The 25,815-nt window shown below is 47.4% G+C and overlaps 2 protein-coding genes across 5 annotated transcripts; both read left to right on the forward strand.

Moving 5' to 3' along the window:
• Positions 1-461: 461 nt before the first annotated feature.
• LOC136520932 (uncharacterized) lies at positions 462-4,417 on the forward strand. Its single transcript, XM_066514621.1, has 2 exons — positions 462-2,194; positions 2,281-4,417. The coding sequence occupies exon 1, from the start codon at positions 1,130-1,132 to the stop codon at positions 1,880-1,882; it is 753 nt and encodes a 250-aa protein (XP_066370718.1). The 5' UTR covers positions 462-1,129; the 3' UTR covers positions 1,883-2,194; positions 2,281-4,417.
• A 4,957-nt stretch (positions 4,418-9,374) lies between these two features.
• LOC136521323 (proline-rich receptor-like protein kinase PERK12) lies at positions 9,375-23,343 on the forward strand. Of its 4 annotated transcripts, none has more exons than XM_066515039.1 (8): positions 9,375-9,677; positions 19,271-21,040; positions 21,167-21,253; positions 21,523-21,593; positions 21,958-22,034; positions 22,405-22,552; positions 22,692-22,853; positions 22,956-23,343. In XM_066515039.1, exons 2-8 carry the CDS (start codon positions 19,552-19,554, stop codon positions 23,178-23,180), a joined length of 2,259 nt encoding a protein of 752 aa, XP_066371136.1. In that variant the 5' UTR covers positions 9,375-9,677; positions 19,271-19,551; the 3' UTR covers positions 23,181-23,343. The 4 variants fall into 4 exon arrangements, with proteins under 4 accessions (XP_066371136.1, XP_066371137.1, XP_066371138.1 ...); XM_066515040.1 differs by lacking the exon at positions 9,375-9,677 and having other exon boundaries at positions 19,181-20,488; positions 20,573-21,040; XM_066515041.1 differs by lacking the exon at positions 9,375-9,677 and having other exon boundaries at positions 19,181-20,488; positions 20,594-21,040.
• Positions 23,344-25,815: the final 2,472 nt, after the last annotated feature.

Here is a 25,815-nt window from a genome sequence, read left to right on the forward strand (position 1 = left end):
CATGGAGCGGTATATATTTACCTTCGACTGTGGAGAGAAGGGTACGAAGAACAGAAATACTATACAACACACATGTGTTTTAGTAAAAAAAAAACACATGTATTTTTTTATCTCTCTTCCTCTCTCTTTCTCACCGGTGACCACCGGCGCCGGCGACGACGGTGAGCTCGCCCCGGCGCCTGCGCGCCTCCCCACGCCCGCGTCGGCCATGGCAGTGGCGGCGGCGGTGGCACCCGCGCCCGGCGCGCCTCCCTGCGCCCGCGCCGGCCATGGCGGTGGTGGCGGCGGATCTGTGATTTGTTCTTCCATAGAAAAAAAATTATAATATGTGATTTATGATCTGTGCAGGCTGGAGGTAGAAGAAGGATTGAGGCTGTTGATCTTAATCCTACGGTGTAAAAAAAAATCATGTGTTAAAACTACATAACTACTCCTCTCGTGTTCATCTTCTTCCTCCCAATTCCTCTGCTTTGCTGCTATTTCCTCTCCAATGCTTCCCTATCTATCCCCGCTACCCTGCTGCTAACATCTGGTATTCAGAGCCAATCCTGGAATTCCACCGAAATCATTCACTAACCGATTCCGATTGCAATTGAGCACTATGGGTCTCGATTTTCAGTTGATCCTGGCCGAGCTTTGCGAGTTTCGCAAGGAGTTGGCATCCACGAAGGAAGATGTCTCCTCGACCGTGCAGCTCCTCCAGGCCGACCAGGGCCACGCCACGGGCCCCACCATCAACGACCGCCCCACCATCGTCGATGCCATCACCGACGTCAGCCTCGGCGCGGACGACAACACCAAAGGCAGCGGCTTCTCCGTCCCCAAGCTCGACTCCGAGGCCGCCCCGCCCGTGTAGAGCCGCGTTCCCGTCGACACCACCCTCTTCTCGGTCGACCAGGACGAGATCCCCAACAACCTCGCCGTGCAGCCGGGCTCGTTCCGCTGCGTCCGCTCCAACTCCGATGACGCGGAATTCTCGCCTCGCACCTGTGCTGTTCTGGTGCCTTCCTCCGTGCTCTGCTCTGCCCTGCTCCCCATGCAAGGACCACCGCGCACCGGAGCCCTTCCCAGGGCGGCGCCGTAGCGTCCCTGGCCCCGCCAGCTGCCGTAGCTAGCGCGCATCAACGCGATGAAGCACTCCTCGTACCCCGCCGAGGACGACGGCGCCGACGACCTCGCACCGGTCGACCCCGGTCCCGAGTTTGGGTCACAGACCAACTTCCGCATCCGCGGGGGTGCGGAGGACATCGCCATCTACCAAGGCTTCCAGCCCCCTGACAGCGGCGTCGTGCTCACCTGCTTCCTCCGCGGTGACGCGCTCCACCGCTTCGAGTACGGCGTCCCCACCGTGGCGTTCCTCGCTGAGCTCCTCGGGGGCACTTGTACCACCGGCCGCCCGGACCCTCCGGACGCCACCATGCACCGCGCCAAGTACCTCCTCCACGACAACGACTTCGCCGACGAGCTTGGTCGCGAGGAGGCGGACTTGGACGTGAAGCTGCTGGGCCCCGCAAGGTACTGCGCCACCAGCGACCAGTTGGTGATCGAGTGCAAGGCCCTTCTGGACGCTCGACTGGTGTTTGAAGAAATGCCAAGCAAGTACACCACCACCGTGCACTCTGTTCATTCTTTGCAGCATTCCATTCTTATTTTCCTTGGTGTGCCTAGTATGCCACCCTTGCCCATGAGCGTGCTGGGATCTGAGTCCATTGCCTCAGCCAAGCTGTGCATCCAACAGTTCAAGGACCTTGTGGTGGCGAAGCGGTGGCTTGTGCTGGAGATGGGTATGAGTTGGCCAGAAACAACTGCCCAGTCAATTATTGTGGGCTGGCCGAGGAAAATGTTTTGCACCTTGTTATTCGGCTGTCTAAGCTCTGTGTGATCAACAGTGAGACTGCCACTGGAGAGAAGTTTCTATTTCAGGAGGAGGCTCCTAGCTACCTTGCCCAACAGGTGTCTGATGAATTGCCTCATCCTGATGCAGAGCTGTTTCTCGCTTCCATTCAGATGCAGTGCTATACAGGCAGCACAGGCCATGGCCTCCACCTTCAGAACTCCGTTTGGTGAGCTGTGAGGCTAGGCTGCGTCCTCTACCATGGTCGTCGTTCAACATGGTTGAGAGGTATTCTGTCTTGTGTCACTTGGGTCGACTCTGGAAACCCCCATGGTTTCCATCACTTCGACAACTGATCATGTGTGTACCAACTACTGCTCATCAGAAGCTTTTGACATGTATGATGGTGCTATCAGTGAATATGACTAGCTGTGTACTGATTCCAGAGCAAGTGCAGCGGAAATATGGTGGCAATTGTCAGTGTTTCTTGCTTGAAGTGACAGGACAGAAATCTCGAGTTGTAGGAGGAAAAGCCAAGGATCGTTGGCCGACTAAGCAAGATTTGTTACAGCAAAAATTGTTTTATGGTCCTAGCTCAGATCTTAGAGGGGCTTGGCATCAATCAGTATCTCTCAGGTTCTTGCAAGTCTCATGGATGTCATCTGTTTGGACATGCAGTTCAGTGGTTTGGTGCTATCACCCGCATTTGCCAGTCTCTGTTAGTGGTACTAATGATTCTGATGGTGTCCATCTAACCGCCCTGATGTTTCTGATGGTGCCTGACAGTCTCTCCTATGACATATCGTGTGGAGTTCAGCATACTAATTCTCTACAGCTGGACTACAATCTGACCTCAGTACATGTGTTGGACACACATTTGGCAGCTCCTTGTTTACTCGGAGCTGGACTAAATTGGCCTACAGTCTGCTGCATTGTGTTCCAACCTTGCTTCGTTGCCAGCAAACTGACTGTTCTTGATTGGATGCTCATGGCCGCAATTCAACTGGAGATCGTGTGTGATGGAGCTCAGTTGCGACCAACACCATGGCCCTCTTTCAGTACAGTCCATGAAGCTACTGCAGGGTGGTGTTTTAATTTGCTCGTGCTGCCACAATATGGCTACCTTCATCTTGGTGGAATTCTGGGTACCAAAGTGAGGTGCCGTGGCATAGTTTCCTCTCATCCCATTCGGACCCCTCGGCCACCACCATCTCCAGTTCTGTTGGTGTGCTTCATTTATATCCTCAAGCGGCAAGTTCATGCAAGCACTCTACTGTCCTTCGTGGATTGGTGATCAAGTGGCCTCAAGTGTTGGTGCTCACGGTAATTGCAAATGACCTACTGACACCATGGGATCCAGGAGCCAAACATGTGCTGTTTTTCTGCAGTAAGCCATTTCGAGTTCTAGAGCTGCAGCATAAGTGGTATCGTCTTGTGTCGATTCCTGGGAATATTTCATGCTTGGAGACCACACGTGTTGGGATTCTGGTGGTGACATGGCTGCTACTCTCCGAAATCAGCATACCAGCTGCCAAGTTGCTAACATTGATAATGCCAAAACATAAGATAATACTCACTGGACAGAGTTTATGGCTGATGAAGCTTCCTTTCTATCACCTGCTGGTTGAGGACCCTTGATGGCTTTGGTCGCTCAAGGAGACTAATTGCTCATTCCTCTACCAGGAACACTCGGTGCTTATCCAAAGATGGGAGTTTTTAACATCTTGGGGGCAAGCTGTTGCTTAAGCGGGGGAGAATGATAGGGATATGCGCTAGTATTAGTAATAGATATGGGCCTTCGGACATGGGCCTGCGTGCCTCTATTGGTTGGTTGGGCTTGGCCCGTGTATGGAGTGGTATATATTTACCTTTGGCTGTGGAGAGAGAGGTACGAAGAGTATTGTAATCAACCATCAGATATATCCTAATCTGTTCTAGCTAATTCTCTCGTGTTCATCTTCTTCCTCCCAATTCCCCTGCTCTGCTGCTAGTTCCTCTCTAATCTATGATATTTGATGCTTCCCTACCTCTCCCGGCTACCCTGCTGCTAACAGTTTGGTATGGATTCTCCCACAGCTCCTGGAGCCATTTTACCTCTTTCTCTACCAAACGGGTGAAAAGCAAAGTGCTCCTCGCGTGAAGCTCCGAGAAACCCGTTGAGACAAGCAGCTCACGCACGGTGAAGCTCAAAATAGCGGCTTCCCACCGCTCCCTCTGACACCAAGCGGGCCCGGACCCTTTTACCCCGGCGCGGGTGCGACGACGTCAGGCTGCGGTTGCGGGCGCACCGGCGATACAGAACGCTGGCGCGATGGCGATGCAGACCGTGTGGGCACGACGGCGATGTGGAATGCGGGCGAGATGATGGAGACGCAAAACGCGAGCGAGACAGAGATGCAGATCGCGGGCGCGGGTAACAACGGTGAGGCAGAGCGCGGGCTCGAACTCCTCCGTGCGCGCGGTCGAAGCCGCCTCCGTGCTCCATGCGTGGGAAGGTGCGGGAAGAAGGTTTCACAAGAGAAGGAGAGAGAATACGAGGCGTGCTTGCCCAGTTGCGTGTCTTGCCCTCTTGCATGTGGTGAAGAGACAGGAGGAGGGAGAATAGGAAGGAGGCTTTTACACGTGTATCATTAAAAAAGTATGTAATTATATATAGGTCATTAAAAAAGATAACCGCACACATATGTCACCGTTCTGAACTTTTTTTTTTTTGCTCTCTAAGCCATTTCATCCGCATTCTGTTTATTTTTCACCATTTGGGAGTCCTGACAAGTGGGTCCGGTCAGTCAAAAAGTCCATAATACCCCTCATCCCTATCCTCTCTCTCTCAAACTCAACCTCATCTCTCTTCTCCGCGCGCGCCCCCGTGCCCGCGGCGGTCGGAGCTCACCTCCTCGCGTCATCTCCACGCGCGCTGCGACAGATCCATGGCGAGGACCGGCTGCGGCAGCTCCACACGTGCCTCCTCCGGGCTCTCGCTGCCGCCGTTGGGGACGAGGGCGCCTCCCTGCACACCGGGGCCCTCGCCATCGCCGTCGGGGCTCGTGTCGGTGTGTGTGGGGGAGCTCCGCCCTCGGCTGCTGCAGCTCCCCTCTGCTCACATTGTCCATCCCCGCCATCTCCTTCTTCTTGGCCGCGGCGGCGCGGGAGGCGCGCCTGACCTCGCCCGGGCGCGGAGCGCGCGGCGGCACAGCGCGGCGGGCACACCCACGGCCGCGAGCACGACGAGCTCCACCACCGCGAAGGGGAAGCAGCAGCACACCGCCTGCGCCGCGACGACGAGCAGGAGCACGGGGAGCGCGGAACGGAGGCGCAAGAGAAAGAGAGAAAAAGAGAGTTTGGGTGGCTGACAAACGGACCCCACCGTAGGTAAAATGGTCATTTCATCCTGTCGGTTTGATACCGTTAAGTAGAAAAACAGACGGAATGGCTTGGAGAGCAAAGAAGTTCAGAACGGTGGCATATGTGGGCGGTCGACTTTTTTAATGGCCTGTGTGTAATTACAAACTTTTTTAATGGCACACATGTAAAAGCCTCAATAGGAAAGATGAGAAAAATAAGACTGAAAAAGATAAGAAAGGAAAAAAAGAGAGGACGTTACGGAGTATGGACAAGGCCAAAGCCGTCCATGCGACGACCGTGTGCGAGGGAGGCAGCAGAAAAAAAGGAAAAAGGGCATTATAGTCATTTCATCATTTTTATGAATCATGTGAATCTGTTTTGCTAAACGGTTTAAAAATCTGATTCAGTTCCTCAACTGAATCTGCTTCATAGATGAAGCTATAACTAAAGTTGTTTTTGTTAGAACCGGAGCTCTAACAAACATGCCCATGGAGTAGCGTTGCCTCCATTTGGAATATTCATACCTCGCTGTTGTGGCGTCGCTGCTGCTGTATTGTCGTTTGAGTTTGAGGTGTTTCCTGTTGCGCCTGTATACCCGTGTCTTCCTCACATCTTGATTGTTGCGCTGGTTGCGCAGCATTTGTACCGTCTGTGCTTCACCTGTAGTGGAGTGAGGGGGGAGTGGTGTTGATTACCTGCGCCTCAGTTGGAAGGGTTGTGCTTTGTTCAGTTGTTCTCAGTGTTGGCGTGGATGAGTCCTGTTCGTCATCTACACTCAGAAGTGAAGCGGCTGCATGGATGTCTGCTGCTATAGCATGATGTGCTTGCCATGTTGACCAATTTTTATGGTTAAATCTCTTATCATTTCTAGCTTTCCAGATGTATCACAAAGTTGTTAGGTCCTATTTGGAAGAGCTCCCCCAACTTTATCAAACATAGCTCTACTCCACAAAATGTTTAGTAAACGGTCTAGCTCCACAAAATTCAGATCCATCCAAATAATGGATCTGAGGGCCAGTATTCATCAAAATGGTAGAGCTGCAGGAGGGCTGCTTCACCGAACTCGAATCGGTGGGGTTGAGGAAAAATTACCGACCACTGCCTCTAGCTACACAAACATACTGCGTTCTGTTTCTTTCCCGTCTCTCTCTTCTTCTCCCGTCGGACCACGTGCTTGCCCCTCTCCTCCACCGTGGCAGGTGACCATGCGCCCCTCCCCGGCCATCGCGGCCGACGAGCCTCCCCGGCCATCGTCCGCCCTTCCTAGCCCCGCGCGCTCACCCTTCCCGGCCAGGCTCTGGCCATGTGGGATCCGCGTGTGCAGGCAAGCCGCCATGGCCGGCCGTGCCCGCCTCCGGCGAGGACACACCAACCATGGCTGGTCGCGCGCCCCCGCGAGGCCGCGCTGGCCCCCTGCGAGGCCATCTTCCCCTCTTCTCCCGTTGCGACGCGATCATCTTCTCGTTCAACGGTGGCCGACCTCGCTCCTCGCCCCCACCCTGCATGCCCCGCGGCCAGAGTTCCCCTCCCGGCCGCCGTCGTGCTCGGTCCTAGTAGGCCTCACCTGTCGTCGCTACGTGCCTCGCCTGCCGTTGCCCCGCCCTCGGAGGCCGTGCCTGCCATGGCCAGCTGTGCCCGTCGTGGTTACGCCCGCGGTGGTCGTGCCCGCCTGTGGCTGTGCTTGCCAGGGCCACGTCGGCCGGTGCCACGCCGGTGCTACCGTTCACCATGGACGAAGAAGAAGACCACGAGTTTTCTCTAGACACTGACACGTGGGGCCTATCCAAGAGCAAATCTGTTCACTCCGACCAAAATGCCCTTGTGTGGATCTGAAGTTGGTTGCGTAGCCAAATAGTTTCATTGTAGATCTGAGATCCACTGGTGGAGCTGCTCCACGGTGAATCCTAGATCTAGATTCACTTTATGAGTGCAGGCGATGTCCCATACAGGCCCTTAAATTTAGTTGAAAGTGGTCATCAGAAGTAGAGGATTGCAGAATGGAAGCTAGAATGTGTTGCGCACCATCTTGTTCATTAAGTAGAAGGGAAGTGCGCAGAGGTGGGTTACTTGAAAACCAAACTGCCCAGGCAAAGTCGCAGTGAAAGAACAGGTGAGCATCATTTTCATTCTGTCCACATGAATAGCAGTGCTTACCAATGTGCAATCCTCCATACAAAGGTCAGCATCATATTGGAGTATCTTCTAGCCCTCTCTCCAGTCATGAGCACCCTCCTAATTAGCCTCCATACAAAGGTTTTGATGTAGGGTGGTAGAGACGTGTTTTTCCATGCCGTTTGTAGGATTTGAGTGGCATGCACCGAGATGCTGCGCGATCCTTGTTGCGGTAGTTGAACCTGTAGCTGTGAGCTTAGAGATCTAGACATTTTTTGTAGTGCAATTTCCTTTTTTGGTTGGCGTCGACCTAAGGATGTCTTCTTCTCGATTTTCAATTGTTTGTACCTGCATAATAGCTTGAACAGCCTACTGGTTGAAAATGTTGGATAGAAGATTAAGGTTCTAGCTATGGGTATTGGGTTGCCAGAGGTCAGCCACAACAGTAGGCAAGGGAATATGGGTGACAGGAAGAAGCAAATGGTCATGGATTGTCTCCAAATTGAACACCAAGGGCTTGACCAGATGGAAATGTTGCCAAAATGAATTTGGTAAATGCAGTTCTGGAATAGGTCATCCTTGACCTGAAGAATTGAGGACTAGAAAACAGAGCGTGACCCTTGGTATTTTGCTGTCTAGAAACAATTATTTGGGAAATATTTGGCTTTACGGATGCTAGTGAGGAAGTTGTTTTTATTGGTGGCCATGTTCCAAGCAGCATAGGTGATAAGGCTTTTATTGACGGTGTATAGGTCCCTTATGCCCAGGACTCCATTCTCTTTTGGTTGGCAGATGTCTTCCTCGGAACAAAAGGCAATGGGAGAAGTGGGATTATCGTCTTGGACACTAGCCCACCAAAACCTTCTAATGATGGTGTTTATGTTTTCGATAAAGGTCTTAAGAAAAGGATAGTAGACATGTAGTAGACAAGAATGGAGGCAAGGGCAAAGTTGATATAGGTGAGTCTGCCAGCATGGTTTAGCCTGTTTGCTTTGACTATGGTCAATTTGGCTCTGAATTTATTTTTGATAAACTCATAGGCTTTGGTTTTGTCTCTATGACTGAAAATCATCGGGATACCCAGGTGCGTGTTGTTGGGAAGCAGGTCAGCTACAGGGAATAAATTTGATATCAGTTTTGATCGGTTAAGATTTGGGGTTTGGCCTAAAAGAGTACAGAAGTCCTGCAGAATGGTCTTGGTTAGGGGCGGAGCTCAGTGAAGACGAAACTAGGCTTCAGCACCTTCTTGCCCCAAGTAAATTTTTCAAGGCCCAATAGTTTTTGACAGAATTCCTTATGAGCTATTAAAAAAGATCGCAATCCCCTGTGAGCCACTGGAAAAGTTCAGCGGTCTTCAGCGTCACTGCTCCAATTTTTTTTTGCCCTCCATGCCACTGCCGTCAGATTGAGCTCTAACGGTGTCGAACTGCAGGTGTGAAAAGTCGAAAATACCCTTAAATTTAAATATGTCATTAATTTTTTTTGAGCATCTTAACAACTTCAAATGAAAAAAACGCAAAACTAGAAAGTTGTAGATCTCGTCGAGATATATATTTTTCATATAAAATTTATCTTCTTTTAATACCGCAAAAAAGATATGATTAATATATCTTAGAAAAAATAATCATATCAAATTATCTTCTTTTTTGCGGTATTAAAAGAAAATAATTTTTATTTGAAAATTATAGATCTCAACGAGATCTACAACTTTCTAGTTTTGAGTTTTTTCATTTGAAGTCGTTAAGATACTTAAAAAAATTAATGACATATTTAGACTTAAAGGTATTTTTGACTTTTCACACTGCAGTTTGACACCGTTAGAGTCCAATCTGACGGTAGTGACATAGAGGGTAAAAAAAAAAGTTCAGAACAGTAACGCTGAACTTTTCCAATAACACATATAAGATTTCGATCTTTTTTTTAATAGCTCACAAGAAATTTCCCGTAGTTTTTTTTTGGTCTGCTGCCTACTCCACATGCCAGCCAAGCCCACTCACATATGCACAGGAAGCTAGGAACGGAGGCACGACCTTGTCGAAAAAAGGTACAGAGGCAGGGAAGGACGGAGCGACGATGACCAAATGACTCCACGCTCCGCTTCATAGCGTACTCGCATCGCATCTCCCGATCTCCGTCTCTTCGCCTCCGGCCATCTGGCGGTCTAGCCCTCCGCCACTCCACTCGGTGCTCGAGCTTCAGGCTCCAGTTGCTCAGCCAGCAGCTCCCAGCGGTGGAGCTCCATTCACCTCCTGTCGCGCCGCTACGGTGCTCGAGTCCTCGGTGTGGGCGAGACGACGAGATCCCGATTCCCGACGGCCATCCGCCGCAGCCGCGTCCAGCTTCTAGAATGTAGGGGCGCTCAACGCTGCCCCTTGTTGGCTTGCTACAGGTTAAATTGCCCCCCCACCACCCCCCCCCCCCCCCCCCCCCCCCCCCCCCCCCCGTATAATTTAGTTCACCTTCCGCCACTGTCTTGATGACAATAGCTTCAGCAACCGGAGATTGGCCACAGATAATGAGGTCATCTGTAAAGAGGAGTGAATGAATGGGTGGGCATCCAGGCACCAAGGAAACCCCCTGGACTGGCTATTCTACAAGGCTTGTTCTAACCTTATGGATAGCTCACTGATAGCAATAACAAACAGGTAAGAGGACATAGGGCAGCCTTATCTGATTCCTCTCTCCGGGTGGAAAGGTTGGGTGGGTTCACCATAATTGAGAAGGCTGGCGTGGAAATGCACGAGTGAATGAGATTAATAAGGTGAGAGTGGTAACCCTGTTATCTAAGAGCAGCATCAATGATATTCCATTCTATATGATCGAAAGCTTTGGCTAGGTCTAACTTAAGCATGAAGGCTGGTTGTTTCCTAGTTTTTAGTCTAAAAGAGTGCACAAGCTCTTGCTAAGATGACATTGAAGAAATATGTCTCCCTTGGATGAAAGGCGTCTGGTTGGGGTGAACAGTATTAGGGAGATGTGGTTTTAGTCTAGCAGACAGCAACTTGGTGCTGGTGTTTGTTAACGCACACAGAAAAATCTACAAGTGCACGAATACCAATGTTGCTTTCACCTGGGAGTATTCTAGAGTATCGATTTCCACGAGGAACGCGAAGTGTTCTAGTAAGAATCAAGATCGTCTCAGGGTAAAAATTGAAAATTGTTTTTGTGGGTAGATAGGGATTTTCTATGTCTTATACTAGATGACTATGGATCAGGCTTACTATACTTTACTTACTTTGGAGCAACAGTACCTTTCCGACTCTCGAAGTAGGTGAGAAAAGGGTAGTCAGGGGAAGGCTGCCTAAGCTCTACGAAACACCAATTCTAAGGTGGTGGATTACAACGGCCTGACAGAGCTGTCACCTCTGGGGCTACCACAACTAACCGTAGGATTGGGTGCAAACTCAGGTAAACTCTAGCCAAGACACCACGTCTACACTAGGGTTTACTACTCTAATCACAATTTATAATTAGAGCACTCAATGCAAGCGGAGTTCCCATAATAAAATATAGTAAAGATTAAATTCAATTAACTAGAGAACTTCAAAATACCAATAGAAGAACCTTGATGAATCAGATCTGTAGAGGTACAAAGTCGAGAAGAATCTGATAGATCTGGCTCCTCCTCAGATCTCTCTACTCTCCTCTCTCCCTATTTTCTATAATTCAACTAGATGAGAATCATCTAGAGGGACACTACTACAATTAGGGTATAAAATAATGAAGCACTGAAGCATAGGGTGTGTAGATGTGTGTCTTCTGGAGGGGGTCTGGGCGTCCTTATATTGGTCGAGGTGGAGTAGGGGCAAGGAATTGCCACGTCAACTCCCTCCATCACCGTTGGATGAATCGACTTAAAACCGCCTTAAAATCAACGGTGTAGATGTTAGGAATGCATACGAGGCAGCGGAGGGCGAACAGCCTCCCTAGTGGGCCGGCCAGCCCACTATTGTGGCCATTTGGCCCAAGCTTCGGTGTGGTGTCCTCTGGAACCTTCTAGAGTTGTCTTTCGTAGTTTTCGCAGGTTGAATCACTTGTTGTTATCGGTTTGCTTGTTTTGAGTGTATGACAGTGGTCCTAAGGCTGTTTTCTAGGTAAATTCTCCTACATACAAATATTCACCAAAGCTCGTGGAATCCATTAGTTTAGACCTCTATCCTATGTTTGGTGATTGAATTATATATATATGCAGGCTATGTTGATGGTTTATGATTGTCATTTATAACCGTCAACACTTGGCAATGACTTTATAGATAAAATTACAAAGGCTAATAGGTCTAAAGTATTGAGGAGCGGTTGGGCTGGCTTTTTTGGGGGAATGAGAGCAAGAAGAGTATGATTTAAGGTTGGTTGCAAATGAGCAGAAAAGAAGAATGAAGAAATTACCTTGTGGATATCTTTAGCAATCCATGCCCAAGCAACCTTGTAGGATGCTACATTGAGGCCATCAGGTCTCAGAGCCACATTACTTCTTATTTCCTTGATAATGGCATGAAATTCCTATGAATTAGGGATCAATTCATTGTGAATGTCATTTATAGTTACCTGTTGTGGAATGCCTGGTGGCGTACTTTGTGCTACTTCATCATTGCACCGGGAGGTGAAAATGGATTTAAAGTAGTTTGTGAGGGTAGTGGATAGTTGCTGGGGTGTGGTCGATATTGAGCCATATTAGGTTAAGTCCCACATTGGTAATTGATGGCGGGGGAGTACAATATACAAGGTGGGGGGTAGCCCTCACCTATTAGGCTAGTTTTTTGGGTTGAGTTAGGCCTAAGACCTTGGTATGTTGTGGGATCCAGTGGACCTAGGCCCGATAGGCGTTGGCTCGTGGGTATAGCGAGCTGGGTTGGATTCCACTGCACACTCTAACAAGTGGTATCAGAGCCCATGGTTGAAAAAACCTAGAAAATCTCAGGGGTCACATGGTGACGGGGGAGCCCGTTAATGTCTCGGAGGTAACGCGGGTTGTGTGATATGGAGCGTTGGACTGGGGGCCTAGATAACGTCTTCCAGAGATTGCATGAGGTTGTGTGATGTGAAGAGTTGGGTCCGATGTGTGATGGGGGAGATTGTTAGGTTTAGTCCCACATCGGTAATTGATGGTGGGGGAGCACAACATACAAAGCGGGGGTAGCCCTCACCTATTAGGCTAGTCTTTTGGGTTGAGTTAGGCCGAAGACCTTGGTATGTTGTGGGCTCCGGTGGACCTGGGCCCAATGGGCGCCGACTCGTGGGTATAGCGAGCTGGGCCAGATTTCGCTGCACACTCTAACAAGCCATCCGGGTTTGTGAAATAAGTGATCCTATTTCTCTCTGTTCTTTTGGGAATTGCTTGCTGAAAGAAGACATTTTTGTCTCCCTTTAGAGCCCAAGCCTTTTTGAAGTGCTGCTTGTGATAAACTTCTTGTTTGGTGAGAATGAGATGGTGCTGGTGGGAAAGCTCTTTCTTATGGATTGGTTTGGAGGTTGGGGGGCTTTGTTTGTTGTTGGAGAAGTTGTTCTATGGTTTCAAGTTGATCATAGAGTTTGGGTTTGCGTTTCCTCTAGGTTTTGAGATCTATAGCTAGGTACTTTGTTTTTTGGTGGAAAGGTGGTGAGCAGATCGGCTCCAACTTTGCTGAGCAACCTGTTGAAAGTCATGTTCAAGAGCCCAACAATTTTCAAATTTAAAAGCTTTGTTAGTTCTGATGCGTTTCGATTGGAGTACTACTACGATTGGAGCATGGTCACTTCTCATCATAGGCAGGTGATACACCGTTGTTGTTGGGTAATCTTGGCACCATTCTACATTTGCTAGAAAACGATCTAAACGTTTGTAAGTGGGATTAGTATTAAATCGGTTGTTGGTTCAAGTGTAAGTGGGGCCGTTGTATCCCAAATCAAAGAACCCACATTGTTTAACCAAACAACAAAGTTCAGAGATATGCCTAACATCAGCTAGTCTAGGACCCAACTTCTCCATAGCGTTCATAATTTTATTCATATCTCCCATACAAAGCATAGACATTTTTGGACATTTTACTACAAAATTTTGCACCTGCAGCCAATTTTAGCAGTGGCCTAGTGATGGGGATCACCATACAAATAGACTAGACCAAACTTCTTGAGATTCTGCTTATTTACACATAAAGCCAAGATGAAGTTTCGAGAGGAGTCAACTACATTCAGTTCTACCTGATCATTCCAAAGCAACCATAGGCCTCCTAAAAGGCCCTGTGTTGGAACTACAAAAGCATCATTAATGTTAAAATGATTAATCAAAGTGGTCTTTGTAATTTTATTGTTTCTGGTTTCTGAAATGAAAGTTTCCTGAGCTGTTGTCGATGTGATTAGGTGGGCCAAGTGCGCCATTTAAGAGCTACTAGGGCTCCTGCATGAGCTCCGATAGTTCCAGGCAGTAGATCCATGGTGTCCGTGGCGCCTTGAGGATTGGCACCAGAGCCTCTTTGTCATTTTCTTGAGCAAGGTGAGGGTGGCTATCAACCCTCTAAGTAAGCAGCTTGAGTGCATCGTGTGTCAACACTTCGTTGGCTACTGGAACGAAGTGGAGCCTGAATTTCCTGAGCAAAGGTGATGTAGTCATTTTTGCAGTGACTAGTGCATTAATTTGCTGTTGGACCTGTTGTCTCAGAATCTCTAAGATGTGCGTCATCTAGGGCCCATACACCTCGAAGGAACATGTTCTTGACTACGAGCATGTTTTGGAGAAAGCATGTTGCTATGATGAATGTTGCATTCTCTAACATTGTGGAAGAAACCAGCAGAGAAAGTACATATCTTGTGATTCTTTTCTTGGTGAACAAAAATTGTGATTGTGTTGTCTAGGGCTATCTTAATAGGGATCTTTTGTTTTGTTGGTTTGGTGACATTGAACTTAGCCATTGCTGAAATACAATCTTCCTCTTGTGGAAATGTTTTAAATCTAACAATGTACCCACATGTTCTAACATATATTGAACTAGACCCATGTCTCTATCCTCTATCAGAATTCCAAAAGCTTAACCGAGACATATAGGGTTTTGGAATGATAGGCTTCCATTTCTTTTTCTAGATCTACCCATTCCATCAGCAAAGTTTGTCTTCCTATATTCCAAAGCTGTCTCCCCCAAGCAAACGGAATACTCACCGAGATGCGAGATGTGCTACACCAGCACAAATGCACGGGAGGGGGGTGGGGGGGGGGGGGGCAAGCAACGCTAGTGATAGCCTATAGCCAGCTAGGCAACTTGGCAGCTACCGGCTTGGGTGTAGTCCCGCAGGGTGCCTGCTGGTCGTGGTCGGCCACAGAGGAGGAAGCATGTAGGAGGGTAGTGACGGCCGTCGGGGACTTGGGATCAGGGAGGACGGGTGCAACCTGGAGGGGGTAGTCCTTGTAGTCCCTTGGAGGTCCCCCACCTTCATCAAAAGGTTGTATTGTGAGGCCACATCATCTTTAGACCGCATCTCTTGGTTTCTTTCTGTATGTGCGGTGTGCTGCAAAGACTGCATGGACCTCTCAAGGTCCACTTTAGGTGGTTTGGGCGATGTGGTCGATGGGTTTGGCATAGGTGTTGGTGAATCTAGTGGTGTGGGAAGCATTGGTGGGGGGGGGGGGTCTCCCATGAGGCTTTCGACCATCTTGTTCCATGATAGCAGAGGAGAATAGAAGCTTTGTTAGGAGTGAAGGAAGAGTGAATCAAGGGGGTTCACCATCAAGGTAAAACATGGTGGATTGGTGGGGAAAGGAGTTTAGTCGTAAACAATTGTTGTTCTTCAGCAGTGGGATAGGATGTGTGCCGATTATGGATGAACTCCAATCGTTGAGCGGTGAGCAGATGTCAAACAATGGGATAAAATCGGTGGAACAATTGAAGATTTGAAAGAGGCATGTGTCGATTTGGGTTGGATCTTGAGGCAGATGGAAGATGGATTCAGCTCTGAGAGGAGCAAGAGAGAAGGGGCTATGAACCGACAGTCCACCTACTACTGAGACCTTCCCGCATGCAGCCGTTGTTCCGGAGAGATTGTCCTGCCTCCAAGGCTCCAACTATGGAAGGAAGCAAAGGGAAGGTGTATCACCACTGTTAGATTTGGGGGTTAATGTCAGCTAACTGATGGATGGAAAGATGATTTTTCCTTTGCCTTGCCCTTGCAAAGGGATTGTGTAAATATGCTTTTGGGGAATAAGTGAATTCTCAATATACATGTCAAAAAAAATTTCCACCCCAATTAATGGACCCCAAAACAAGCGGGGCATGGATTACACAATAGATAAGGAGATGATGTAGAATAGGTACATCGGCACACTACTTTGCACACCAGGTCTAAGGTCCTATTTGGTATAGCTCAACTTCACCAGTGAATCGGTTTTTTTGGCTTCAGCTTTATGAGCAGCTTTACCGATAAAACTAAACCTGTTTTGGTGAACCATTTGGCAAAACAACTCTACATGTCGATTTTCTTAAAACATGCTCTTATAGAACCCCACAAAGGGCCCCCCAAGTGTGAGGTGAAGCGGTGAAAAGCTACCATTTTTAGCTTCATCACATCCCATTCCAACGCAAGAGCATGATTTAAGGAGCTTTATAGGTGAAGTTGTTTGTAAAAGATTTGTTTTGTAAAAAACAGCTTCAAACAGCTCATGAAGCTAGAGGTGAAGCTGTTCAAACATGCCCTAAATCATTATTTAGAAAGTTATTTGAATGGAAATGACTTTTTATATATTTTCACCCTCTTACTGCTTCTCTATATCTTGTGTGCATTTTAGAGTGTCAGTTTTGCTATTTATCTTTAGCCGTGTATTTCTAGAGATCTAAACTACGATGCGCGGATACTTCAGTAGGGGTCCGTATCCCGTATCCGACACGTATTGGATATGGATACGTCTTGGATACGGCTCGAATACATATCCAGGCCGTACTGAAAATATTGGATACGTATTCACTCAGATACGTGTATCGGACACGTATGGACCAAATTAGATACGGCCTGTGAAGGCCCAACATCGTGCGTGAACGTAGCAGCCAGCACTTCCTCGGTTCCTCCCCATCGTCTTGATGACACCTCGATTGCTTGCAGCCGCACTTGGCACTCCACTCAGGCTGTGTGGCAAGACGCTCGACGCTCAGGTTGTCAGGCAAGACACAGTAGTACAGTACAATAGTTTTATTTATTATATATATGTTCTCTGATTTTTTTCTTGTCTAATATTTCATTAATACGAGTAGATGAACCCACGTGATGATTGCTGAGTTATTAATATATGAAATTACTGGTTTTATAAATATACTAGCCGTATCCGTGTGTCACTAATTTTTAGCAAAATGCGTATTCACGTATCCGATACATATCATATCTGATACTCGTATCCGTATCCATAGATTGGTGAATAGGTTGATGTATAACGATGACATGTTTATGAAGGGGAGGAGGTAGTTGAGGGCAATGTTGGTCTAAGGAATTAAAACGGAACTTTTATGAGACTTGTCCCACTTGTGGTAGGGCAGTAGTGGTGGGGTGGTGGCTAGTAGGAAGCTTGAGTGGAAGAAAAATAGCATGTGTTGTTGGTAGTCGTCGGTGCAAAGCTCTAGCAAAGACCCTACACTGCTTGTCATAGGGTGATAGGGTGGCATCATGTGGGATGGTATTGAGGGGGAAGGGAGCTTAGGGGAGGAAGAATTAAGGCTGCCGCCGTTGTTAGAGATAGAGGAGAATAAACCTTGACATCAAATTGAATGTTGGTGTTTGTAGAACACACGAACACTCAAATGTTCTTTTTTATATATAATGAAAACATGAGGCTTGGTTCTTGAAGGGGAGGAATTAGACCAACTTATTATAAAATAACTCTAAGCTACTAGACTGATTTTACATAACAAAAGCAACTCAAAACTCAATTATAGAAATAAAAGCCCATCTGAAATACGCATAGCCACATTCTCCAACTTCTGGTAGTGTCGACACACAACCATCTCCTTCTGCTACTCACACCATTGCAATTGGGTTCAACACTCTGAATAGAACCTGCAAAAGAGTTGTGTCGACATTTGTTAAAAACAATACCATTTCATGTTAACCAAATGGACCACCATATCTCCGCTGCTTCTGTTAATAGAAAGGATCTGAAAGTTATATTCACATTAGACTAACAACTATTAAATAAGTTAAGATCTTTTAGGGGTGATTTTAACCGTAGCACCATATGAACATAACCCTTTGTAGGAAATTAATATACTTTTTAGAACAGAAGCTTCATTCATTAAGGTGAACTATTACAATCGAATTGTAGACAATTCTGCAAGAAGCTAGGGAGCGAGATTGCCAAACAAAATCATGAAAAGAAGCAAAGAGTCTTGGGCACATAAATGAGCTGCGTGGTTCATTTCTCGTCTTGTATACACCAGTCTGAAGGATGTGAAGCTCGCCACCAACTCTTCCACCTCGTTTAGAATTATCGCAATTTCTTAGCGATGTGCACCCTTGTTCTTCAGCACCTGGCAATCTGTCTCGGCTATAATATGGTCTTGAGTGCCTGTTGTAATTAGGAGGAACCCCTTCTCTAAGAGCCTCTGCTTCAGCTAGTAAGGCTGAACCAACTAAGCTCAAGCGACGTGCAGAGGCCACTCGCAGTTGGCCTGAGCTCCCGCGCACCACTGCTCCAACTGCTCCCACACATGAGTCCTGCACAAAGGCCCCATCTATGTTGTCTTTCAGAAAACCTTCACCCGGTTTCTCCATCTCTCATGTTGCTGTGCCAATCGTCTCCCATCTTTTGGAGTTTGGGAGCCAGCTGATAGGTGGAAGCATGCCTCCGGCACCCATTCCATCGCTAGCCTTGGTTCGTTCGGAGATTTTCCATGTAGCCGATCATTCCTGGAGTTCCAGAGCGACCACATACCACATGTACACATTCAAATGAGTGATGATGAATGGTTTCTTTCTTCCAACATTCAAATGTTTATCTTCGTTCCAATCCTCTTTGAAAAATCTGGTGGTATCTTTAGTCGCTGTACTAATTATGAAACTTTGATCCCATTTTTTATTAGAAATTTATACATATAAGTAACTGAGAAAAAAATCATGTTATGTAGACGCCAAACAAACACATTGGTACCAAAGCTTTAGATTATCATTTAGCCACTCTTGCAATTACATTATTCCGTTTTATCAATTTGTTTCCCATTAATGCTCTCCTAAAGGAAGCAGTGAGTGGTGTTGTGGACCCTGCCATCTTCGCATGTTTCCTACATGATGTTATATAATGTTATGTATTGAGTTTTCAGAGGATAACTATCCAAATCAAGCATCTTCTCGTAATCTGATTTGGTATTCATCTTATAATCTAAAAGCTCCTAGACTCAAAAACTACCCATGAGACTCATCCAAAAATGAGAATTCTCTGCCTTCTTACAAACTTATGAAGTGGTTTTATCTTTAATATATGTTTTTCTTAAAAACTCTTGCCAAGCCCCCTTTTTATTATATAACTTGAAAGATCGTTTGCTCGAAAGACATTTATTTTGTATATCTAGATTCTAAATACTTAGAGAGTGGATTATGTATGCAATTAGCATTTTGCTGGATTAATTTATTTTGGAGCAGTTTCACATATTTTCCACTTTATAAACAAGTGGAGATGTATATGACCAAATTGGCCCGCGAAGAAACAATGGTCTGGATTTACAACTGCTCGTACCTCTAGAGAGGAGCTCCTGAACCAATTATAGTAAGGGTTATAATAATTTGGCGCTATTTTCCCTTCTATCTTCCAGCTTTCACATTTTACCCATTGAGGCTAGCTAAGAAGGGAAATGCCTAAATATATAATACTTGTTCCTTAATTAGGTTGGATCTTTTTGTTGCTCTAGACTCTCATGGATCCTCCTAATCTTAGGCATTTGATGACAAGAACGCATCTTCCGTACCTCTTGATGAGTTGCAATTTTTTTCCTTATATTTTCTTACTTCATCAACAACAAAATCACTTCTCTGGAGTTTCAGGCTACCAAGTAAAATCTGGAGTTTGTGTTGGCTCACTGTGAAGATAGGCAAATCTCCCGACAAGAGCATATGTGAAGGTATTCAAGAAGATGTTAGATGCCGACCTGTACTAGAAGAGAATGGGGAGAAAGAAATTTGATGATTGCAGTGCACATCGAGGAGCAAAGGAATCAAAAGAAGGATCTCAAGTTCATCAGGACAAGCTGCTTGATGTTTTTGGCGTCAGAGATACATAATTTGGATCTTCAACTAATAAAGGAGGCATATCTAAGAAAAAGAGCATGTCCGACATAGCACCGTCGCCGAGTTCGTCATCATCGAGTGAAGGAAATGGAGGTGGCAACAATTCCAACGCTCCTCCACCCCGCGGTTCAAGTTCAAGCTCACCCCCTAAATCGAGGAATGGCTGGTCTAGCCCACCACCATCTCCAACCTCGGGAGGCTCAAGAACAACGCCACCATCAGATTCGCAAGATTCATCGTCGTATAGCCCTCCTTCACCCTTAGGAAGCCCTCCGCCATCACGATCGTCACCTCCACCGCCCTCACAACCGTCACCAAGTCCACCACCTTCGCCATCTTCTTGGAGCGGTGGCAATTCAAAGTCTTCACCACCACCAAATCCACCTTCAGAACCTTCATTACCACCCCCGTCGTCGCCTCCGCAACGGTCAGAAGGCTCCTCACCTTCGCCTCCACTGCCTTCGTTCTCTAATCAGGCCCCTCCCACACCATCAGGTGGATCGCCATCGTCGTCGAGACAATCTCCTCCTCAGTCATCTCCATCACCGCCACATCAGAGCGATGTTGATCAATCAAATTCCCAACCTTCGAATTCTCCACGTAGTCCGCCACCATCTTCTTCTTCTGCATCGCCTGCGCCGCCGACGAACCAATCGGTGGTCATAATTCCTGTCCCTGTGTCGTCGAATAATAGCCCGCCGGGAGCACTGCCACCACCCGGGTTAGTGTCCACCGCGCCTGGTGCCACTGTGATGTCTAATAACAGCGTCCCGGGTTCTGCATCGTCATCCCAAGAAGCCAATACTAGCGCATCCAATGGTGGCGGTGGGAGCACATCAACAAGAGTAGGCAGTAGCCATGTTGTTGCAGCCATTGCCGGTGCAGCAATCACGGGCTTGATGTTTGCTATGCTGGCTGTTTTCTTGGTTTCCAAGAGGTGGAAGAAGAAAAAGGGCGGACTAGTTTATCACAACGGTAACCATTTGCTCAGTTCATCATCATACGATCCACGTACTAGTTCACTTATTTGTGACCATGCATGCAAAATTATTCGCAAAGGCCGGGCTGCACTACATGCAGATGGCAACTATAACTTGGCGTCAGGTCAGTTGGTGGGCTCCTACAACCCGTCGGACACACAGCCGCCGGGCACATCGGCGGGCCCGGAAATTGGTGGGGGAGGGTACTACCAGTCTGGTAGCATGGAGCCGCCGGGTTCCAAGTCGTCCTTCAGCTACGAGGAGCTGACGAGCATCACCAGCAACTTCTCCCGCGACAACGTGATCGGCGAGGGCGGGTTCGGGTGCGTCTACAAGGGGTGGCTGCCCGACGGCAAGTGCGTTGCCGTGAAGCAGCTCAAGGCCGGCAGCGGGCAGGGCGAGCGCGAGTTCCAGGCGGAGGTGGAGATCATCAGCCGCGTGCACCACCGCCACCTCGTCTCCCTCGTCGGCTATTGCGTCGCGCAGCACCACCGCATGCTCATCTACGAGTTCGTGCCCAATGGCACCCTGGAGCACCATCTCCACGGTACTACTAGTACATACATATATATACAATGACAACGTGACGATGAATTCTCGATCTAGCTTTACTTCTATTGTTCTAATATTAATGCAAATCCAAGGTTTCGATCGGCATCTTCGTTTGATGTAGGTCGTGGCGTGTCGGTGATGGACTGGCTGACGAGGCTCAAGATAGCCATCGGCACGGCAAAGGGATTGGCGTACCTGCATGAAGATTGTATGTTTTCTTGTAACGATCTACTCCTTCCGTTCCAAATTATAAGTCGCTTTGACTTTTTTTTGGTATATCTATTTTGCTATGTATCTTGATATAATAATATGTCAAGATACATAGTAAAATGGATGAACCAAAAAAGCTAAAGCGATTTATAATTTGGAACTGAGGGAGTAGTAGTTAACAATCGACAATGATGACAGTTGACACTTTGCGGCAACTAATAATCCACTATTCATTTCATTTATGCACATGTATGCTAATTTTTCTAGGTCACCCAAGGATAATCCACCGGGATATAAAGTCCACCAACATCCTGCTTGATTATTCGTTCGAAGCACAGGCATGACTGACGAGGATTCATATACTCCCTATCCCAAAATAAGTCTTTATTATATCTAGTGTTTCAATGAGCCAACCAATTTTAACTTTAACTAAATTTATAAAAAATAGTATAATAAACATTTATATCACCAAATAGACTTAATACTGTGAAAATATATGATACAATTAATCAAATTATGTTTATCTGGCATCCTAAATATTAGTGATTTTTTAGTATATATTTAGTAAAAGTTATGATTGATTTCTCGAAATACGAGATGAAGACTTATTTTAGGACGGAGAATCATGTTATTAGAATGCATGTTATATTAGCTGCTGCTGTCTGAGCTCTCACGTATGACCCGTTGATATGTCGTGTGTAGGTTGCAGATTTTGGGCTGGCTAAGCTCTCCAACGACACGAACACGCATGTCTCCACTCGTATCATGGGAACATTTGGGTGCGTCCACTCTTGTCCAATATTCTATCAATCTTTCTTCCCATAAATCATCCATAAAACCAAACCATACTAGGCTGACACTCCATTTACTTTCTCCGTTCTAAAAAATATATATAAATCTAGGTTTTCGAGAAGTCAAGGAATCTGAAGTTTAACTAGATTTATAAAAATATCAATATTTAGAATTTTAAATATATTTATTATAAAACCATATTTAATATTTAATAATACTTATTACACATTATAAATGTCAGTATATTTTTTATATACATGTATAGTTAAACTTGATAGTGTTTGAAGTGAAATTTATATTTTTTTAAAGGAGAGAGTAAATGTTTTGATTACACGCCGAGAATGCAATGCAACGCAGGTACCTTGCTCCCGAGTATGCGTCGAGCGGAAAGCTGACGGACCGGTCTGACGTGTTCTCCTTCGGTGTCGTGCTGCTGGAGCTCATCACCGGACGGAGGCCAGTCGACCAGACGCGCCAACTGGGGGAGGAGAGCCTCGTCGAATGGGTACGACGACCTACAGTCCTACACTGAATGAAGCACCCATTCACCATCAGTGCCTTCAACTTCTTAAGCTTTAATTATTTACTTGTAGCCACTAATAATATTCTCACCGACGCTTGCTTGCTTGTGCTGGTGCTGCCAGGCACGACCCGTCCTCGTCGACGCCATCGAAACAGGTGACCTCGATGAGCTGGTCGACCCCCGGCTGGAAGGCGCCTACAACAGGGGCCAGATGATCGTCATGGTGGAGGCCGCGGCCGCGTGTGTCCGCCACTCGGCTCCCAAGCGACCGCGGATGGTGCAGGTAAATCTGCAAAACCGTTACGTTTTACGATGCAATAGTGAGAATGAGATGTTTGCATTTTCGTGCTATTTGTATCTCATGTTATCCCATCCGCCTCGTCAGGTGATGAGGGCACTGCACGACGAAGGGAGCATGTCGGACCTAAGCAACGGGGTGAAGGTGGGGCAGAGCCGGAATTTCGACTACCCTGGCCAGCAGGCGGCCACCATCCAGCAGCTCCGCATCACCGCCTTTGCCTCCGAGGAGTACACCGGGGAGTTTGAGCAGTCCGGGGAGTACCGCGGTGCCTACTCTGAGGCGCAACCGATAAACCAGAGATCGCGGTGACAGTCCAAAAAAACTAATCCATGATTTTGTAATTCGTAGTGGTGGAAAGGCTATCTCCTGTCTCTGAGCTCAAATTCTGTACACTTGCCCTCCCATGTATCAGAAGGCATAGCAGTGCTTGTAGACTACAGTAAGAAGAACAAGTTCTTTCAAGAACATACCTGAAAATGAGTCGCACAAGATTTCAACTTTTATGAAGAAAGATTTTAGTACTTTTCTCGCCCCCCTCCCCCATGTTCCTCTCACCAGCCACCAGGGCGGCAGGGCCCAAGTGTTCCTCTCACCAGCCACCACCGTAGCTGGCTGCTGCAGGCTTGGTGAATGCAATGATGGCGGTGGCAAGGCCTTTCCTCGGTGACCTCTGGTGCAAGGTGGCTACAGCATCGACGACCTGGTAGGAGGCAATGAGGGGCGGCGGCTGGATCCGACCGGGCGAGGGCTCCGAAACCTAGTCTGGGGGGAGCCGAGGGGCCTCTCGGCTACGGTGGCTTGCATGGACATGGAGGGTCTTTTGGCATTTTCTTCCCCATCTTTTGTGCCACGATCGATGGCGAGGGTCATGAAGGCGGTGGCGTAGCTTCGAGGTTGCGGCGGCCGATGTTATAGCGGCTAGATCTATCGTCTCTCAGGCAAGGCCTGCATGCGTTGTAGCACTATGTCATAACTGCAAAAAGAAGACACCATTATCAGTGACATGACATTGAGACATGCCTATGATAGTATCACATGCATGTCTAGTTATTACATGTCTCCGAGATTCAGTCACCCATGTGTTGGCAGTCCTTAACGACCATATCCGACCGCTAAATAAGATCCAAAATAGGAGAAATAAATAAACTTATGACACATATGCTTTTACTATTGACATAGTTCCACTTGTATTGCAAGATTACTATTTTGCAGGACTTACACTGTAATACAATGGAATTATAGTCGAGATGCACCATCAGAGAAAGCGTAATGTAGATCCTACACCAAAAGAATAAGAGGACGGCCCATCCAACCACAGAATCTGGGTCAAACACCGGTGCAGGAGTGGCCCAAGCCCACTTAGGAACCGACCACGCGAAGGCGGTGGCCAACGGGCCGGCCTAGGGTGTGGCCGCACCGCCCCCAAGCCTACTCGGCCCCACCTCGCTCTGGCGGTTCCATCAATGCACCTAGGGTCGGTTTGGGGCAGTTTCCTAATTTATCTCCCGCCAAACCGACCTCTAGCTAGTATAAGAAGAGGGGTGGAGTTCATTCTCAATACACACACCATTTGGAGTCTACACACCTCACTACCACCTCTTGTACTTTTTACTTTTTAGTAGTCTTTTGTGAGCTAGCAAAGCTATCATGGAGAACTTGGCTCCTTGGAAGAAGAGAGAAATCTTGGTATGAATACTATGAGGAATTTGTCGGTGCGGGACCCACGGGATATCCCGCAAGGAAGAGAGAAGACCTAGTCTAATTAGGATTCTTCTCCTGTAATCTTAGTAGTAGTATTACTCTATAATCCTACTAGGAACTCCCATTGTAAACCGACTAGGACTCTGACCTCCTGACTATATAAAGGAGGGCAGGGCTCCTTAGATCGGGGGTTCTAGAAAATAATTGTACAACACAACACTTCATAATCAATCCAACGCAAAGGCTAACACCGACTGGACGTAGGGCTATTACTCGATCCACGATCGAGGGCCTGAACTAGGATAAATCGACTGTCTCTTGCGTTAACCATCGAGTTCTGCATACGCTGAAACCCGAACATACTGCCCCGGGTACCCCCATGGTAGGCTATCGGTGGTCAAACATCGACAGCTGCCGCGCCAGGTAGGGGCTTTCGACGACTTTGCATCCGAGAGCTCGATGGACCTCGACAACATGATCTTCTCGAAGGGATTGACCTTCATCTTCGGTTCATGGATCTACGAGGAAGGCGACGATGGCAAGCTCCAAGGCCGTCTGCTCGAAGATTTAGATCATCATCAAGACTATCCTATTTCGATGATAACGACAGATCAGCTTGCCGGAAGATTCGCATAGCTCGTAATATCCAATCCGACTCAGTTTTCGCAAATTCACGCATCCGATTCAAACTCAAGTTCTGCTTCCGAAACGAAGTCTTATCCGAGTTCTTTCGGAAGACCGAGTTCTTTTCTGACAAAGCTCCGGAACATGACGTCAACCTGTCAAGAATACTACTCGGAGTACACCCAGAATACTTCAAAGAAGTCGGGTCCTTTTCCTTTTGGACTCCACAATGTGGCAACATCTTATCAGACATGGCACGAAGGATCCACTTATCCCATGCTTAGAATGCCGCTGAAGGGAGCCTAGGAAGGTCTCGTTTTAACCATAACTTCTCAAGACTGCATCATTCACTGGCCAGGTACCGTTCCTAAGGATGACGACACCCAACTAGTTGATGATACGACAACAGCAATTCTACCCTACCAAGAAGGAGATTTCATCTATGACTTTGAAACCTCAACTGAAGTTATCAACAGCTCTGGCACTACAGAAATCAACGACGATGACAGAACAACTCACGCTAGAGAAGTATTCATGATTCGCCGTCCTCGATCACCATTGATCCCCCCAGAAACACCCGACGTAAGGTCTTTAGATGAATCCGAGTCCAACATATCAC

The sequence above is a fragment of the Miscanthus floridulus genome, chromosome 18 (assembly GCF_019320115.1).
Source record: "Miscanthus floridulus cultivar M001 chromosome 18, ASM1932011v1, whole genome shotgun sequence".
Taxonomy (NCBI): domain Eukaryota; kingdom Viridiplantae; phylum Streptophyta; class Magnoliopsida; order Poales; family Poaceae; genus Miscanthus; species Miscanthus floridulus.